Below are 19015 nucleotides of genomic sequence, written 5' to 3' on the forward strand. Positions count from 1 at the left end.
GAGGTGTCAAGATATCACGCGGTTAACTGGCTTGTGGCAGCCAAGAGTTTTTTTTTGAGAAGGGATCTATACGTGAATACGCTGTAGTTTAATTCATATTTCCACAATCCATTCCAAATCCTGAGTGGACTGATTACACTGGGAGCTCAATGATTCTGCACATAATTCCCCACTTCAAATCCATGTAACAACAGATCAGCATAGAGGCCTCAAGTATCACACAAGGTCAGTTTGACAGGTGAATTTATTGGTTATCTGACTAGGTTCACAGTAGAACATAGCGTCAGCAGAATAACATTAAACATTTTTGTGTTTTGTGAAGTTGAACTCCTTAACAGAACACACTGAAATTATTTAAAACTGTTTAACCAAGTTATTCATATTTATGTACATTTGTAATTGACACATTTAAACAGTTCAGCAGTGTGTATAGTTTATTTTATGGTGAGCTGTTATGTCCTTGTGAGAAAGCAGAATCCTTTCCTTAATGTGGGAACACAGGCCAGTGAGGAGATCTGTAGACAGTACCTGAGTGGCACGTATCCTCTACATATTTAAGACTAATGCCATATTTGGATGCAGCTCAGGCCAGAAAAAACTTATCTGCATTGTGCATGCACGTTCACTCAGTTTACCCGTGTCCCTGCCTAAACATTAAGTCCCTTTAATGCTGGTTAATACTCACACCTTTCAAGCATGCAAGACTGTATTTAGAACCCCCACTAAAACCAGTTTGATAGTAATTTGTTTGCCAAAGTTGTAGAGTGTGCTAAACCACCACACCCATTCTCACACCATTTGGGATTAGCATTTGGGTGGAGTTTGGATGAGTCTCGTGTGAGACTCCCTGTTTACACTAAACCATCACGCCAGGTTCACCCGAGGCGGAGCCATCATTGCCATTTTGTTAATGTACGTAGGCAGGTGATTTGAGTTTCTGAAGCTACTTCCAAGTTGAGCCCCTTTTGCCCTTGGGGTGGCCTCTTGACAAGGATTTTATCCACAATCATTGAACAGCACAGTGCATTCATGAGAAGCTGCATAAACACAACGCAAATAACCCTCAAAGGAAACAAAAGCCCCTATAAAAAAGAAATTATGCAAATTATAAAACAATTGATACCCCTGCCCTTATCTTTTCCTCACTATTTTTTTCCTCAGCATTAATGCGAGGCAAGGCAATGGTGATGAAGAGAGATCAGTCATTCCTGTGAGCAGTGTCCTATCAACCACTACTCTGTTCCCTCAAAACCAACAGCTGTCAATTATATATATATATATATATATATATATATATATATATATATCCTTTATTTAACCAGGTAAAAGTTGAGGGGATTATTCAGAATGAACCACATCAGCCATTTTACTGATGCAATTCCTCGTCTGGAGGTCATGTTTCTGGTACGTTCACTGTGATAAAGACTTTAAAGTAGGTGCAGCATGCTATAAAAAGGATTATTGATTAGAGATCAGTACTGATCCATATCAGGCCAAATATAAAACCTCAGATAGTATGATGACATGACCTCAGATAGTAAGTGCTGTAAGCGGTTGCTTTATTACCTGTTGCAGCTAATCATTCATTTCATTTACACTGAACAATAATGATGCTGCAATCAGGCTACCAGGGCTTCAAGCTAATTTACTGCCTTTAAGGTGTTCTTTCAGGTTTCCAAAAAACAAATGTTATCCCTTAATGTTTTACTGCACATTTTTCTGTTACTTTCCCCCAAATCACTCATTTATGAACTGCATTTACACATCCAATATGTTCTATTTTCAAAAGCAATTCCAGGAGCACCTAAAGATAAGAGTTCCAGTCACACTTGAACACAGCTAAACTGAAAATAGCACTTGTTCCATAAACAATCACATTATTTCAGGGTGGAATACAGTGAATTAGGACAGCACTGTCCTATATCTAAAGTGTCTAAAGGAGGAGGGGAAAGGGGAAATTCAATCCAGTATCACCCTAAAGCACAATACAACATGGCTTTACCGAGATGGGAATTCAGACTATGAGTAGTAGTCTGAATTCAGCCGTCTGTGTCGCTGCTGGATGTGGACTTTGAAAGCCTCAATACTGGTAAGTATCAATGTGCTTCATGGCAATATAATCCAATTCCGTTCCATAGTTCACACATTGTTCTAATTTGCTTATCTCTACAGTGTACACACACTCAATATCTAAAGAAGAAATGATAAAATACTTTTTGCATAAGTTTTTTTAGACGGCCAAAGCCAAAGAGGTCAACATAAGTCTGAGTTCCTGATATGAAAACATTGCTTTCATGAAGTTACATGAACACAGAATTATGAATAGAATAACGCTACAATATATTCATTTTAAATGGACAGTAATGCTAACACTATTACATGCTGTATCAGACAAAGAACCAAAAATTCCTATCTGCTTTTTTAAAGTAGGATCCAATTATTCTGCATTGAAAGTTGGGTGTAATAAAAAAAATAAAATAAATAAACATACATCGAGCAATCTGTTCTAATTATCTATCTGACATTGTAACAATTTTGTTCAGCTTTATTGAAGAGTTGCAAGCCTGCTGAAAAATACAATGGCAAAAGTTTTGATTGTTCATCCACTGAGCTGGTGTGGCTTTGTGAAGACTCCCTGTTTGATGGTTAGGGAAGCATCGTGATTTAGGAACAGGTGTTGAGGTGCAGTCGCCTGGACGGTGGCTCTTTGGGGTTTCGCTAGCTTGAGGCGACTCCACAGCCTGTTCACATTGGACAGGCACAAAGCCTTTTAGATGCCTTCACCAACCCTGGACAAACTGAGGCAGAAGCAGGCAAGTTCCCTGAGCATTGTGGGAGCCTCACTGGGCTGGAGTAAGCTTGGCCCTGCTTTCACTCAGGCCCTCTTTGGTCTTCTGGATGCAGGAGAATATCTCCTGGAAGAGGGCCTTGTACTCGGGCTGCTGGGCGTCGTCCTCCGGGCCCTGGGCCTTGGGTGAGGGGGCGGAGCCGGGGCAGCAGCGCTGGGCGGCGGGCGTCTGCACCGCCTTGTGGCTGTGCTGCTCGGTGCCCTGTTGGCAGCGACGCAGCAGCTCCTCGTACTTCACCTGCAGGGCGCTGTACTGGGCGTCCACCTCGTTGAGCAGGGAGATGCCGCGCTGCTTGACGGCCTCGGCGCGGCGGGCGCAGGTGCGCTCGTGCCCGCGGCGCATCTCCTCGGCGCCGGGGCTCCGGAGCGCCGTCTCGCTGCTGCAGCGCTTCAGCGCGCGCCTGCCCTGCTCCGGCTTGTCCTCGGGATCCCGCTCCCCGTCCCCATCCGCTGGCTCCTCCGGGGGGAAGAAGATGGCGTCGGGCAGCAGCCCCTCCGCCCGCCTGGCGCCGGCCGCGTCGGCACGCCACAGCTGCCGCAGCTCCTCCACCTCCCCCTCCAGCTCCTGCAGGCGAGCCTGGCAACCCTCCAGCTGCTCCAGCCGCTGCTCCAGCTCGCCGTTCTCACGGGCCATCAGCTCCGCCTCCTGCTCCGCCTCCCTGCGCCTGGCACGCTCTGTCCCCAGCTGGGTCTGCAGGGACTGCACTGAGCGATGGAGAGACAGGTTCTCCTCCTCTGCCCTCACCTTCTCCCCCGCGGACATGTCAACATCTAAAGGGGCGGGGTCATACGACAAATACCTGCGCAGAGAAAAACAAAGTTCAGGTGATCATTTAAAGCTACATACATTTCATTCTATACTGTGTGAGCCAATTGACACATCAAATATGTTGATGAGAGCAAATTATAGACCAACTGGTATACATCACGTTCACATCACGAGAACAGAAAATGTTTTCCGCCGTTGGCTGTCAAAGTAGAAACAGCAAAAAATAGGGCCTTCATTTTTATCGAATACCATCATCGAGTACCCCTTTGAAGCTGAGCGCAGACATTTGTGGCAGCAAGCCATTTAAGCCATTAAGCCATTGTGGCAGCAAGCCTGTACTCAACACACCAAGCCAGAAATGAATGAAGTAACAGTTAATGATAATCAAGTAGCAGCTTCTACAAATTTAGCATCAGCAGGTAAATTCATATAGAGAAACACCACTGACCAATGCTGACAACTTTAATGTGTAAGCAGAGGTAGCTTGTAAACAAACCAAAACACTCTTGGCAAGCTTATAACACCAGTTTATGAGGCAAGCATACAAATATATAATCTATGTTTACTAACACCAAAATGGTCTATATCAGCCATTTTCATAACCATGACATTATGGCGTGCCATTAAGTGCAGAAATCTACCACACAAGGTATTATGTGCAGCATTACATTTCAAGTGTGTGGCTGCACGTCTGCCAGCCATGACAGGGATCTGTCAGGGATTATGAAAGGAGAACCCAAACTGGATTATGGTGTCTGAATGGTATGACCTTAAGTAGACGAATCAGCATCAGTGCGCTAATATTGACAGGGTCACACAGAGGAGATCAGTTAGGTCAACAGCAGGCTGCAAATGGAACGGTGTTATCTTAAGACGTGCAGCATCACACATATGCTACCACAGTGTTCTCACTAATAATACAAGGACATGTAGCTACTCTTTGCCTCAAAACATGGCAGACCTGGGATGAAAGATAGCTTAAATAAAATTTATTAAATGTATATCACATTTAATGATTCTATATTTATTCTTCAATACTTATATACTATATTTGGAAGAATTAAATATTTTCCTGAATTATTATTAAAACAAAGCACTGTGTATTGCCCTATATAGCAACACAGCTCCACGTCACCCAAGTAAAAACTGACCTCAACCAACATTCTGTCACTGAAAAAAAAAAATCAATATTTGCAGTCCACAGACAGCCAATCAGCTTGATTATTTCTACATAAATTTACCAACGGTGGAGGGAGGGGTATTCATGATGACCAAAACTGAGCCCGGATCCTGTAGCGCAGGTCATACAGACAGAGGAGACTCACTTGTGCCTGCTGTACAGCTCCTTGAGACAGGACATGCTCTGAGCTCCCAGAGCCCGCCGCTGCTCGGCCAGGTCTCTGCTGGAGCGGCCTGACTGTGCCGTCTTCATCTCCTCCACCTGCTGCTGCAGCTCCTCCACATGAGCCTGCAGGCTCTCGATCATCTCCGTCAGTCTGGGGAGGACAGCATTCGCCTTTCAAGCACTGTGTGTCACTTTACACTCATACCCAATATGGCTGACAAATCAGATTTCTCTATATCCAGTCTGTTTACGCTGGATTTTTAATGGGTTGATTGTCTTATTGTGTTTAGACTGAGGTCACACATTTATCCTTGCTGTTGCAGTCAGTGTTCTATGTAGCCTGACGACAAGCTCTGCAACACAATGGGACATCTTGTGACTGCTGCATGCATATTACATGATGTTATTTGTCCAAAGAATGTTGTTGACAGGAGAAGATGCATGCATACATTTAGATCCAATACAGCCAGTATCTGATTAGTCAAAAAAACTGGATATATGTTAGATAAAAAGAAAAGTGTAAACATGGCAATGTGCATGGCTTAAATTACAATGAAGTACTTTAGGTTAGTTCTTTCCCTTTCACAGCTATTTTATTGTCAAGTCCAACTTAAATCTGACAGTTATTATGGAGTGTTTCATAGAGTAGCAGGTATTCTAATGAATGAATAATGCTGAGTGTTCTCTGTTCAGTCTTGGCCTTAATCCTTCAATCAGTCCCTGGCCCCACCCCTGGATCTTGTGCTGGGCTGAGCGGTTGTCCAGGACCAGCCTGTGGTTGCCTTGCTCCAGGTCACGCGCTGTTGTGTCCAGCTGCTCGTACACCTTGGCATGCTGCTCGTTCATCTGCCGCAGGAGGTCCACCTGCTTGGTTAGGTACTGTGAGAGAAGCGGGGAGTCAGCACATCTGATCTCACTGTGCAAACACTACTCTGGCATAGTGTCATATGCAGGAACCATAAAAGTACAGCAGGCACACAGACCACATTCACAGTGGAGTTTTATCTAAAGTTTCAATACATGACACATCAGACCCCTTTTATCTATATTTTATTAGCTGCTAGCAACTACACTTGCTGAAAATGAACATGACTGCTGGTTGTCATTGCATTTTGTATTAGTTTAGGTTTAGGTTCTCGTGTCACTTTCACTTGGTTAAAGTTACAACTGCGTCATTCCCTGCAATCTCCAACAGGCAGAGTTGAGCAGTAAGACCACATTAAGAGAGGCAAAGAAAGGCAGTGTCTGTGGAGGACATACTTGTTTTTTCTCTTATTGCAAAAGCTAACCTGACTCCGTACTTACCATTAGAGTAGGTATCTTATCAGCTACCATTTAAAGATCTTTGCAGACTTCAGTCAGCATGATTCACAGACACATGGCAAAAGAAAAAAAAACCCACCACAACAAGTGACAGTGTGGCGCCAAGACAAACAAGCAAACTCTGTGATTAAAGTGCTATCTTCACCAAATTCTCTGAGCAAGCAAGAAATCAAATTCTTTGAAACAACTCAGTGAGCAAGTCTGTCCACATAAAACACAATATTGCCAGTATTTAAAAAAATAACCACATATTAGACCAGGAGCTCCATCTGGCAGCAGGAGACCGGGGGGGGGGGGGTGAAGAGACAGAGGACGGATAGACCAGGGACACCACGCATTTGGATTAGATTCATTATGTTCCATAAAAAAGGATCTAAATAACTCAGCTCTGCATGCATTTGACGTTTTTACGGTGTGTGTATTACCATTAAAATGCCAAGTTTAGAGGCTGTAGCAAAAGAACAGATTGATTAAGGGACTTCGTGAAAAGATCAATTCTCACATTAACTGAAAGCTCAGCAACAAACATTGCTTCACATAATTCAGTTACATATAGAAATGTGACCGAAGACTCGTGATGGCTTTAAGCCACTTTTAAGTTCTGAACCATGTTAAGACTCCATAAATTATACTTTGACATTAATCAAAATATCAATACATGCTCACTTAAGTATTTGCTTGAGCAGAGGAAGACTTTCTTAGGCTCACCAGTTAGCAGAACAAAGCTATGGAAGAAACAGCTGACCATCAATTCAGTCACAAAGGGCTTATGATGAGGAGTTTAAATTCCTCCAGTGTGTGATGTTGACTCTTAACGAATTGATTTACATCCCATGCCACTGAATGACTGAAATGGGCTGAGTACAGGAACAATACGTACAGCACGGCAGGCCAAGCAAGACGTGGCTAACGGATTAATAGGCTGGTCGGACAGGACGCAAAATAAAACCATGGCTAAATAAATCCTCCAAACCACTGAAAACCGCTGAATTAAGATGTGATAACCCAAATAATTCCCTTTCTTTAGTTGCTTTTTTCCTCCAGTAGCCCAATGTAGTGTCACTGGAAAATCAGCTAAAAAGATGAGTGAAATGTGAATACTGGAATAGATGGTGGAAGACGCTGATGATATCCAGCACAGTAACCATACCACAAACTCCAATGTATGCTGAAATCATAAATTTATTTTAAAAATGGCCAATATCTTCTACTGTTCCCTGTTGCCTGATTATCTGTGGAGGCAGGAAGGCAAAGGCTTGACAGAAATGAATGTGACAGAAATAAGGATTACAGGATGTCAGTTTCAACATGCCTACATAAAATGTCAACAGGAAACACTGACAGTGCTTACCTCTGTATGTTCTTGACAAAATGGTGCCAAACACTAAATCCTGCTAAGCTCTTTGTTTTTGAAGTATAATGCTATCTACAAAAGTAGTCTAACCTGCATACAATAGTAAGCTTTAAAACATGTCTTCCACACCCTGTAACAACACATAAGACAAATAAATCAAAAACGACATATGTATACAGAAAATCAGATGATCACGTTACCTCTATCTCTTGCAGCTGTTCCTGATTGGTTGAGTACATCTGCTTCAGGCCCTGTTCCAGCTCTCGGTTACGGTCCAGCAGGGTCTTGCCCAGCTCAGCTGCCAGATGGAGGTCTGGAACCGAACCAAATACTGACAGCTAGAGAAAACCCCTTGACTGGCCAAACAGTTGTACTGTGCAAATGCCCAGAGAAGGCAACCACGTCAACAGAGGGCTACTACAATAAAAGCAGTGGCAAGTTAATGGAATTCACACAATAATATTTTGCTTTAAAAGTGGAACGCGGATTCAAAGCAACACCAGCTGTAAACAACTGTACACCAAAACCTAGATGATGATTTGGTTACACAAGATGAGGATTTGAGATCTGCTGAATGGCCTTTGTAACTATCAAACACAATCAAAGGGATAGCCACTGAGACGGCTCTGTATCTAAAAAGAGACTAGCATAGCCATATTTGCGCCCAGATAAAATTCATTTAGGCTACTTCATCTTGGGTCCAAAATTTTGTTGAAAGACCACTTTTCAGAATCCAAATTATTTCCCTGTCCATTAGAAAGTATAGGCTAATTGTTTTGTTCTCTACCAGTGAGTCATGTCAAATATAGCAAATTTTCAGACAAGCATTTAAGATTGGGGGGTATTAAATTAACTGCCTATCCAGTCAACACATTTTCTGTAATCCTTCCAGATCTTTGCAACAAGGCATGCTGAAACAGTAGAAACCTTTGCATTCACCTGATCAGAGCACAGGTGAAGTACAAACAGAGCTCTAAATCCAACGTACGTTTTACATGTGAGAATTTCTTGTGACCAGAAAACAAAAAACACAGTGGGTATGGGGAAGGAGACCATTAGGAACATTCAGACCAGATTTAAACCAGAAAGCAAGACCATTCGTCCCTAACCCACCTTCTGAAAGCATTGCAAAAACACAGGAAACTATTCAAATTCAGTCTCAACAGTAACAAGAGAGCCAATGATACACTATTACTTTCAACAAGCTTGCACTGTAATACATCAACCATCAACACATCTCACATTTTAACCTTGCTGTCTGTTAACACAGGAAGTTGGTTTGAAAATTATGCTATCTTGTTGAAACTTACAAAAAAATAAATACATAAATAGAGATAGCTAAGTTCTAGTGTTAGCTACATTTCCAAATGCCTTCAATTACTCCTATGTATGACATTTGCGAAGACAGTTTGACCAGATTCTTCTTCTTTCTGGATGAGGCTGAGCTGGTCAACATTGGTGTCCTTGGATTAGTACTTCACACAATTTCATAATATTTTATTATCTAAGCAATTTCAGAACGTACTAGTTTACATTTACTTGAATGTTTTAACACTGGGGATATATATGTTAACGTGAGCAGTTACCAGTTGGTTAAAATGTTTTCATGTTCCACAGTGTATCTTGCACAAATTAGGCGTGCTAAATATGGAGATTTTTTTTGTAGTTTTAGCCCAGTTAATGCATTTTTCAAATAACTGACGATGTTGTGGAATGTGTTGGTCTTATCTGAAGACGTACAATCTAAACTGATGGAACATTATCACCCTGTAAAATACAAACATCCATACTCACTATGTTTTTTAATATTCAACGTCAGTATTAATTTTACAATTAGATGCTGGAAAATTCCAGATTAACATTGCAGTAGACCCAATCTATCTTTTATTGATAAAGATTTCGGGTATTTAAAGACTTTCAAGTTAATCATCAAAACACGTTGTGAATAATAATCTCGTGTTAATCCTCGTGTTAACATCTAAATGCTAATACACGAAACGCTGATTTGATTGCCATTGCCAATGAAATCAGTGCGAGAAATACACTGTTGGCATTACAAATCCTTAAACGCAGCCTAATAAAAAAAAAGTATTTATAGGCAGTTGTTTCAAGTTGATTATGCATGAATACTTAAAGGGGTACAACATTGTTTGCAGGCTACTTGTATCAAATTAAAATGTGCTTATGGCTACCAACTAAAGACACAATATTGTAGCCCATTTCGATGTATTGCGAAACATGACATGAAGACTACAGCTGAAATCTCGATATGCAGCTAATTTATTTCCAAAATTCATTTTTGAGTTAGTCTATAGTTTTCTTCTGGACGCCTGATCATGCTAACTGAAAAGAAAGCCGTGCTAAATCCTGTGAAAAGCATTGAACGCGTATGGGCGTGACATGAACCAAACAGCAATAGAAAATAAATTATTCTAAAGGCTGAGGTAAAGAAGAAATGTCTTCGACCAATGACTTGTACACGCAGAAATTTAACGATGGTTGAACATTTGCTACTAGCAAGTAAGAAGCTTCTGTTTTCAGTGTCCTGTTCCTACAATAGACCGCTATTTGCCCCCAGCATCACTTAGTTCACAATGTCTTACCATGCTCCAGATCCTGCTGGTCGTACCACGGTTCTTCATCTTTGATTTCAAATTCTTCCTCCACAATCATATCGGTTAGCATCTTCAACCAGAAATTCACTGGCGATTGATCTTCTGTATTCCTATGGCAAATGCAAGAATATTTATCCAGAAGTATCTTAAAGGAAGCAAGGCATTGTAACGATAGTGAGTCTCAGCTCACCGGTTTCCGTTGTCTCTGCCATCGAACTTCTGTTGCTGGGATAAGGGCGAATGTATCTTTCAGCCTCCAAGTGGCGCATTCAGGCTGTGGCCAGCAACGTGGCAATTTAGTGATATGCAAATGAACAGTAGTGACGCATAGGACGAAGTGCAAGTAACTGTGGCTATTTAAAAAAAAATCAATTTATTAAACGAGATGCACAATTCTTACAATTGCAACAAACTATATTTATATTAGTTTATAATTAGTTTATTTCCAACACAATGTTTTAAGTATCATATTGGTTGGCTATAGGGGTAATTCAAGAAAAAACATCTGCTTAAGCTTGCAGCCAAAGCTGTGCCACTTCCAATTTCATAATAAAAATGCATTTTGCTACAAGTTTGGACTTGTTAACTAGCTTTCTACAGTTTAGTCATACATTTAGTTTAATGTGAGTTTAAACTTTTTCCCTATAATTGTCATCTACTTGGTCATTGTCACCCCATCATCACACATTTATGGCCCATATTCACATCCGTACCTACAGCTAAAGGCTGGATGGGAAAAAGTATTCAATTGATGACAGTGGGTAACATACTTCCAATCGGACAGTAAGACTAATGTCACCTATATCCCTTTGTTCCTTTTGTGCCTCTCTTAGGACAAACAAAACATCTATAATGGTATTACCTGATTAATACACCTGCATCAGCAAATATTACCACAATTTGTCCAGCAATCCATTGTACGTGTCTGCAATATGTCTATGTTTTAGAGTTGCAATATGTGCCATGGTTTTCAAAATGTGAAATGATTGGTCCTTCAGGATTGAAGGATGACTTGACTTTATCAAGATTTGCCTGTAAAAAGTTCATATTTATGGGGTGGAATGTTTTCTTTTCAGGCTAGTCTAATGCAAAAGTACCTGAAACACAACTACCTTGACACATTTGTATTTTACCCTCTTCTATCTTCATAGTGAACTTTAGACTTTGTGGGATGTGTATCCTGAGCAAGCACCCTTAATCTCTATAATATTTATTGCCTTTGAGGTAATTGACTTGTAATTGAACCTGTGCATGGCTTCAGAGAAGCTTAAACAGACACAATATATAAATATTTTACTTATGTTACAACATAAACAACATGTGTAAAGATTTTCACAAAAATAAATGTTTTTCTTTTAAAATGTAGTATTTATAGTATTGTCAGAAAAGAACAACATGTACCCCCCAAATACATATGCCTACTCTAAATTATATACAGTAATGAAAAGTAGAGAAGGGACATTTTCAACCCCCATCCAAACTTTTAAATACTCTTTAATCTTTTTGTGAGAGCAGCTATTCAACCAAGATTGTTCACGCAAAACAGTATGACAGCAATTCCATTTGTGTCAATGATGTTGGTCTGTATTTACAGTATAAAATAAATAAATACATTTTTTTAAACTGTGTGTAATGGAAACAAATTATGTTTTAGAAACAAACCGGTTAACATCATAAGAAGTAGTGAGGCAGCCAAATCAATTTATTTAAGAAGTGCATCTAAAACCATGTAGCCAACTATAGCCAATAGTGTTTTGAATAAGTGCGCTACTTGTCCCAGGTCTGATACATATGCACGCACAAATGAAATACACATAAAAATACTTACTTCACCTTCTTGTGGGCTGATGCGCTTATTTATACATCCTATAGTTAACCTTTGGCCAAGTATTTATAACATGTATTCCACATTCTCATTATGTTCCATATCAAAGCGCAATGATAATGTAATGATAAATGCAGTATGATCAAAGATGAGCACGGTTCCAGTTGCCTGGGGACGTATTTAAGCGAAACACAGGAAGTAAATGCTGAGATGACCGCCCGCGGTCGTGTTGCTGGCCAATCTGGGACAGCAGTTTACAGTTTACCACATGTATTATTGGAATTTGTTTACAGTACCCGTTTTACGGATTAAGAAGATCAACGAATATGTTGCCTCCTAAAACGCACCACACCCTCAGGTTCGTTTGTTTGTTTGTGTCCTTGATGTGTCTGCGTGTACCAACGCCATTGGTCACTCCTTTCAGTAGTTTCATTTATTTTTTAGTGTAAGACTAGAAACACGTACCAAATGTTCACTTGCTTTAAACTGGTAAATTGAGTATGTATTATCAACAGATGAAGACAGCGGTTTTTGTTGCGTGGATTGCGTTATACGTCTCAGCTCTGCTGGCTGTAAGAAGAATGTGGACCGGTAAATATGTACGTAGCCCTCTTGCTCGAGCTCTGTTCGTCAGCATGGTGAGCGAAGGCGAGACCACAGGACTAGATGCTCATGAGGTACGTGAAAATGATCATAGCAACCGGTGACCAAGTTTATATTTTTTTGTATTATTTGCGTAATCAGTCTCAATGTCAGCAAAATACTTGTTCGTCCTTTTTGTTGCCCGACTCAGACTTCTGCAATTGGCGATTCTGTAACTATCAATTTGCGTTCGTTTTTCTGTGCCACTTTCAAACGATAAAGCATATCACTTCTTGTTTTAGAGAGTTGGATGGGTGTTGTGATCACAATCAAATAAAATATTGTGCTAACAACATCCTCCTCCAAAATGACTTGTCGGTGACTGAATGTGCTAGCATCACCATTAACTGAAGTGATTATAAAATATCCGTGTTTGTTCCAGTTACCTCAACAGTGGCTATCATTTAAAGATGGTCTGAATACCACTGCATCCTCTGTAGTGATGATTGTTTGGCTGTAACGGGGAGTGTTGTTTGTGACTGTGGATGCTGTGTGTTGCCGTTTCAGTGGTACCGCTGCTGTCCTGATATGCTGGGGGAGGCTCTGAGGCCGCTGTTTATCCAGAGTTACATGGACCAGGACACAAAGGCCTTCCTGAGGCGCAGTGAGGAGAAGTCAGGCTGGCTGTTCACACAACTCTACCACTCCTTCGTCTCCACTGTCTTCAGCCCCATTGTCTCCCGCACCTCCATCAATGGGTAACTTGATTTCAAAATCAGTATACTTCTCTTTCTCTGCCATCCCCTTATTTCTCTCTCACTCTGTCTCTCACTAGCACACATGAATGTACACATACACACACACACTAGGAATGTACAATACATCGTATATTTACCTTCATCGCGATATGAACATGCGCGATGAACACATCGCAAAAGACTCCTTGAACTGCGATAAATAGTATATTTACTAGGGAAATGGCACCAAAAAAAAAAAAAAAAAAAAAATCGGCGCTTATTCAAAGTAAGCCCTGAAGGGATTTTGTATTGATGAAATGAAATGTCATTCAAATTGCAGTCAGGACCTCTCTTGTCATCATCCCGATCGTTCATCCGATCCGTCCAAGTTATGCCGGCAAAGAGGCTCTCCAAAATGTTTTCTGACATGGCTAGACCAGTAAATCTAGTTTGAACAAGGATATTTTTGCATACAGAACCAATGCTGTCTGCAGTGTGGCATAAAGCATTTTAGTTTTGCGAATGGGTTTTTTACATTTTTTTAAATTTTTTAATTACGATGAAAAGGAGACATGCGCGTTGTAAATTTCAACAAACTACTAGAATAAAATGCCCAGCCAACCTGGAGCATGTACATGACTTCTGGTGCCTAGATTGCCTGAAATCCTCGTTTGAACAAGGACATTTTTGCATAGATAGATATCTTCGCCAAGGTCTTGTCTGCAGTGTGGCATGAAGCATTTGAGTTTTACGAATGGGTGTTTTTTACGGTGATAAGGAGACATGCGCAACCCTCAGGAATCCGAATCCCGAGCAGCTCGAGTATTTTGTTGCCAGTGTACATGTTTTCTGGTGGCTATGTCACCGAGAAAACTAGTTTGAACAACAATATTTTTACATATATTTTTTCTACAAGACAGTGCCTACAGTATGGTATATATCATTTTAGTTTTACAAATTTCAATAATCAGGGTGGTAAGGGATGTTTTTGTTTAGTTAGAGTAGAAGAAAATATTTTAACCCTTGTGTAGTCTAAACATTCTGTATACTCCCCTTGCCCTAAGGGTCAAAAATGACCCACCTTCACTAAACCCCTAAAATACAGCAGCTTAATTTAATTTTAAACCCCAAATCTATTTTGCATGAAGAAACAACCTGTCATTCATCACAAACTTTGTGAATATCTGGGTTTTCCCTCTTCACAGTGCAGAAAGACTGCATTTAATCAGTGGATACCACTCATTTTTATTACAACATCCCTGTCATAATTGTTTTCTTTACTAAAGTAGAGGTTTATTATTATTATTACTATTATTATTGCTAAAGGTACTGCATAGGTGTAAACATTAATTTTTTTAACACAAGATAGCACTTGTATAGCCTAAGAAAGTAGCAGAAATGTGCAGAAAGTAGTTTTGAATGCATTTTATTGAAGGGAAACAATAACAGTCTTGAACCTTTTTTGGCAACGTAGTGATATATTCTTGTATACTGTACAATGAGGAATTCAACTACAAAATACTAGTCTTCTCCCATTTTTTGGACCATTGCCCCCCACCCACAAGGTGTATAAACAACAACAATAAATAAGAATAAAATAAGATAATAGATACAAAACAAAAACGTGAAGAACATAAATCAATCAACTCTAAATAGCACATGTAGGACAGTATGCAAGTGTGTGTGCATGGACTTTGCAGATGCAGTGTACATAGCATAGCTCACAGAGGCAGTCTAGTGTCCATAGCATAGCTCACAGAGGCAGTCTAGTGTACGTAGCATAGCTCATAGAGGCAGTTTAGTGTACAAAGCATAGCTCACAGAGGCCGTTTAGTGTACATAGCATAGCTCATAGAGGCAGTTTAGTGTACATAGCATAGGTCATAGAGGCAGTTTAGTGTACATAGCATAGCTCATAGAGGCAGTTTAGTATACATAGCATAGCAGGTAGAGGCAGTGGTGAGTGCGAAGGCAAACCCTTTTGTCTCAAGTCAGTCAGCAGTTGTAATTAGCCCATGGGGGGTACTGGTGTCTCCCCATAATGTGGCCTGTCAAAGCAAGTCAGGACCCTATCTCTCTCTGAGAGCTACAGTGCAACTGCCTCTGCTGAACACATTTTATGTTATGTTAACACTGTACAACTGTGTGTCTGTGTGTGTGTGTGTGTATGCGTGCATGTGTGTGTGTGTGCGTGTGTGCTGGTGGTGTACAGCTTTCATGGAAATATGAACAAAGGCAGTGTTTCACTTTTTCTAATGTTGGGGTCACTCTAGGAAAAGTCATCAAATTTAAAGTTGAAAAAAGATCATTTAGGGGGTTTTCTCTGCTGTTAAACATAGTGGCGGGTCATTTTTGACCCTTAAGACAACACAAGGGTGAAGGGGAGCAGTGGAAATTAAAATTCAGTTATTTGTATTTATTTAAATAGGCCTAGATGTTCTGTTAAAGTGATCAAGAAAACTTTATTGCCACGCAAATATGTTGGTGGTATTTGTTTTCAATACAGTGGCTGTTTAGGTGCAATTTGTTCAATAAAAGCATGTTGGAAATAATGTATTTCATTTTTGTTTATTCAGTGGGCATAGGCTATTCATTGTCTGGGGTCTATGTTAGCAGCGAACCTAAAGCAGAAAGACATTAAAACTGTATACTATATCGCAAGTCATATCGTCATCGCAATATTCAACAACGTTATCGCATATCGAATATTTTCCTCATATCGTGCAGCAGCACACACACACCCACGCACACACTATCTTCCTGTCTATGTGTCTTGACTGCTGTGTCTAGGTTGAAACCTGACCATTGCTTCACTGTAATCTCCTCGTTTCTCTGGACAGGTTTTTGGGGAGGGGCTCCATGTTTGTGTTCTCTGGGGACCAGTTCCGCCAACTCCTCCGGATCAGCCCAGATTGGCAGGGACACAGGCTGCTTGACCTTGGTGCTGGGGACGGGGGAGTCACTGATGTCATGGGCAAGCATTTCAGAGAGGTCTATGCCACAGAAGTATCCACTCCCATGAAGTGGCACCTTCATAAAAAGAACTACAGGTAAGTCATATGTACAGACTGTGCTGCATGGTCTCCTGTGATTAATTTATTCTAATACTAATTCTGGAAGTTAAACAACTGTAATGAAATCACTGCCTGTGTATGATATACAGCATTTGAAGCAAAAGTAAGGACAATTATAATCATCCACATAAGTTATGATTGTCAGTTTTAAGCCTTGAAGATCCATTGACTTTAAGTACGCAGTGCTGTTTATGTCCAGATAGACCTAACAACCAGAGCGCTAGACCATATTGGTATGTGCACAATCGCATGTGACAGCCTTCCGTAAATGGAAATTTCACAGTGTTGCAGATTGTGAGAAGAAAACTTTGCCTCAACTGATACTAAAGGGATATTAATCATTATGTGCCCTGATCTGTGTTGCCTCCCACCACTGTGTGTCAGAGTGCTGGATGTGGATGGGTGGCAGAACCCCAGCTTCCAGTATGATCTGATCAGCTGTCTGAACCTGCTGGACCGCTGTGACCAGCCCCTCACTCTGCTCATGGACATCCGGCGCTCTCTGGTGCCTGGCACTGGCAGGCTCCTCCTGGCCGCAGTGTTGCCCTTTCAGCCTTATGTGGAGCTGGGTAAGCTGACCGTGGCCTGTGTTTGAAGTCTGAATCCAGTGTGAGGTTAGGGCAGAGCTGTAGACTTTTGATGTGGAGAGAAGGTGCCTGTAAGGGCTCCTCTGGCACATGTTAAGGAGGTTCTCATGTGGACTGCAGTGATGCTTAGACTGGGGAACAGGTAGATCCCCTGATCTGGCGAATTCATGGAGGTGATTGCTGTGTCTAAAATTTAAGGTTCTTGCTTCTAAGGTTCTAAAATTTAAGGTGATTGAGTTAATTTAAGGCACTGACGTAACCCACTTGCCATTTCAGAGAAGTCTTTATAATCGATTTCCCATAGCAGTTATGTGCCAGTTTCCTTGACGACTGCATCACAGCCTCTTTATTTACAGGTGGCAAGTGGGAGCGGCCAAAAGAATACTTGAAAGTGAAGGGAAAGACATGGGAGGAGCAGGTCACCAGCCTGTCCAATCGGGTGTTCCAGAAGGCGGGGTTTGAGGTGGAAGCAGTGACGAGGCTGCCATACCTCTGTGAAGGAGACATGTACAATGATTACTATGTGCTGGATGATGCAGTGTTTGTTCTGAAACCGCTGGAATGAGGGCACATGATGTGGAACCGGTCAGCTGCTCGGTCATTAATGTCCAACTTTTAATCCTGGTGCTTCTTTGACATCAGGTCCCTTACAGGACTCACTTTTAATTATATTCCGGGGGAAAACATACATGATTAAATAATGTATTGTCATGACGGAAGTATTGGGATTTGAGATGATAATTATCTTTAGAAGGAGGAAACCCAGCCTCCTCTCAGGGTGTTTACAGTTATTTTCCTATATTCTGTGATGTCTCACATGGTGCAGAAACTTACATTACATGACAGGGACATAATTGGAGCCTATGTACATTCTTAGACAAGAAACATGTAAGGGCAGATGTCCACAGGCATGTAATCATTATGCACAAATTTTCTGCACAAATTTCTTTCTGTCTATTCCATGTTGAAGTAAATGCCCTTAATCTGTTATTTACAGATTAATATCTCATCATGAAGTGTACCATGGAATTGTTGTACATTAATCTGGTTGATGGGTCAGGGAGTTTATATGTGATTTATTTAATGCGTAGTGTCTACGCATACACAGGACTTCAATCCCCCTGCATTCCGACAAAGGGCTGGCATGATTTCCCACTCCGGTGTGGGATTTACTGAAACCAACCCAACACATGCTGTGTTAATATCTCTTGTGTATAATTTTTTTTAGTGATTCACAAATGTTATTTTCATTATCTAAAGATAAATCATTGGATTGGTAATAAAAACAAGTTGGTAATCGTTTTGACATCCTGTGTCTCCCTTGCATTGCTTCTTTGTTTACACAGTACAAAGCAACACATCAAATGTATTTTCTGTAGAAAAACAGTAGTCTGAACAAGACGATGTTAAATTGACTGACAAACACATCCCTGATTGTGTCATGCTGTTGGCTGAGCAGCATCTCAAAGGGAGATGGGTGAGAGTGGGAAATTGTCTCTGGCTGGGACCTATGGGCATCTTTTGCTTCTGAGGGTCTGTTGCAGCATCTCTCCAATTCACTATGTCATTGTACTGGGCAACAATAGTTTCTTTGAGGGACTGAGTGTGTCTGTGTTTGTGTGAGGCGCGATGAGGGGATTGAATTCTCTAGTAAATTACAAACTAGATGTTGAAGAAACGCTGAAGCATTAGGGAAACATAACTAACAGACATTTAAGTTTTTTAATATGTTTTTACATCTGGTTCTGTTTAAGGTACATTTGTGCAGTAAATTACACCTGCCAGCTCCTTTGGGTATAATGGAGTCACATTTCACCAAGCTGACTGAACACTCTGTGCAGCACAGCCTTGAGTAAAGGTCGTGCCTGAATAGAGATGGCTCACATTCAGGGCTAAAGAAAAGTCTTGGATGAGTGAGGAAAAATCAAAGTGCGTAGCTGTAAATCAAGGGACCAT

General features: G+C 41.0%; 3 protein-coding genes across 7 annotated transcripts in view; 2 read left to right on the forward strand and 1 right to left on the reverse strand.

Annotated features, from left to right (window-relative positions):
• Positions 1-226: 226 nt before the first annotated feature.
• Positions 227-10587, reverse strand: cdr2b (cerebellar degeneration-related protein 2b). Of its 2 annotated transcripts, XM_064322966.1 has the most exons (6): positions 10445-10587; positions 10243-10364; positions 7840-7952; positions 5693-5841; positions 4943-5113; positions 227-3648 (listed from the first exon to the last, which is right to left on the reverse strand). In XM_064322966.1, the coding sequence occupies exons 2-6, from the start codon at positions 10322-10324 to the stop codon at positions 2841-2843; spliced, it is 1323 nt and encodes a 440-aa protein (XP_064179036.1). In that variant the 5' UTR covers positions 10325-10364; positions 10445-10587; the 3' UTR covers positions 227-2840. The 2 variants fall into 2 exon arrangements, with proteins under 2 accessions (XP_064179036.1, XP_064179035.1); XM_064322965.1 differs by having other exon boundaries at positions 10243-10529.
• Positions 10588-12264: 1677 nt separating this feature from the next.
• mettl9 (methyltransferase 9, His-X-His N1-histidine) lies at positions 12265-18365 on the forward strand. Of its 2 annotated transcripts, XM_064322969.1 has the most exons (6): positions 12265-12437; positions 12595-12756; positions 13229-13419; positions 16239-16448; positions 16857-17041; positions 17416-18365. In XM_064322969.1, exons 2-6 carry the CDS (start codon positions 12595-12597, stop codon positions 17622-17624), a joined length of 957 nt encoding a protein of 318 aa, XP_064179039.1. In that variant the 5' UTR covers positions 12265-12437; the 3' UTR covers positions 17625-18365. The 2 variants fall into 2 exon arrangements, with proteins under 2 accessions (XP_064179039.1, XP_064179038.1); XM_064322968.1 differs by lacking the exon at positions 12265-12437 and having other exon boundaries at positions 12565-12756.
• Positions 18366-18512: 147 nt separating this feature from the next.
• Positions 18513-19015, forward strand: part of LOC135248388 (otoancorin-like) — a 15406-nt gene continuing 14903 nt past the window's right edge. For all 3 annotated transcript variants that reach the window (XR_010328416.1, XM_064322962.1, XM_064322963.1), the window contains exon 1: positions 18513-19015. This exon is cut by the window's right edge and continues 247 nt beyond it. The gene's annotated coding sequence lies outside the window, so the exon portion shown is untranslated.

The sequence above is a fragment of the Anguilla rostrata genome, chromosome 2, assembly GCF_018555375.3.
Source record: "Anguilla rostrata isolate EN2019 chromosome 2, ASM1855537v3, whole genome shotgun sequence".
NCBI classification, from domain to species: Eukaryota; Metazoa; Chordata; class Actinopteri; order Anguilliformes; family Anguillidae; genus Anguilla; species Anguilla rostrata.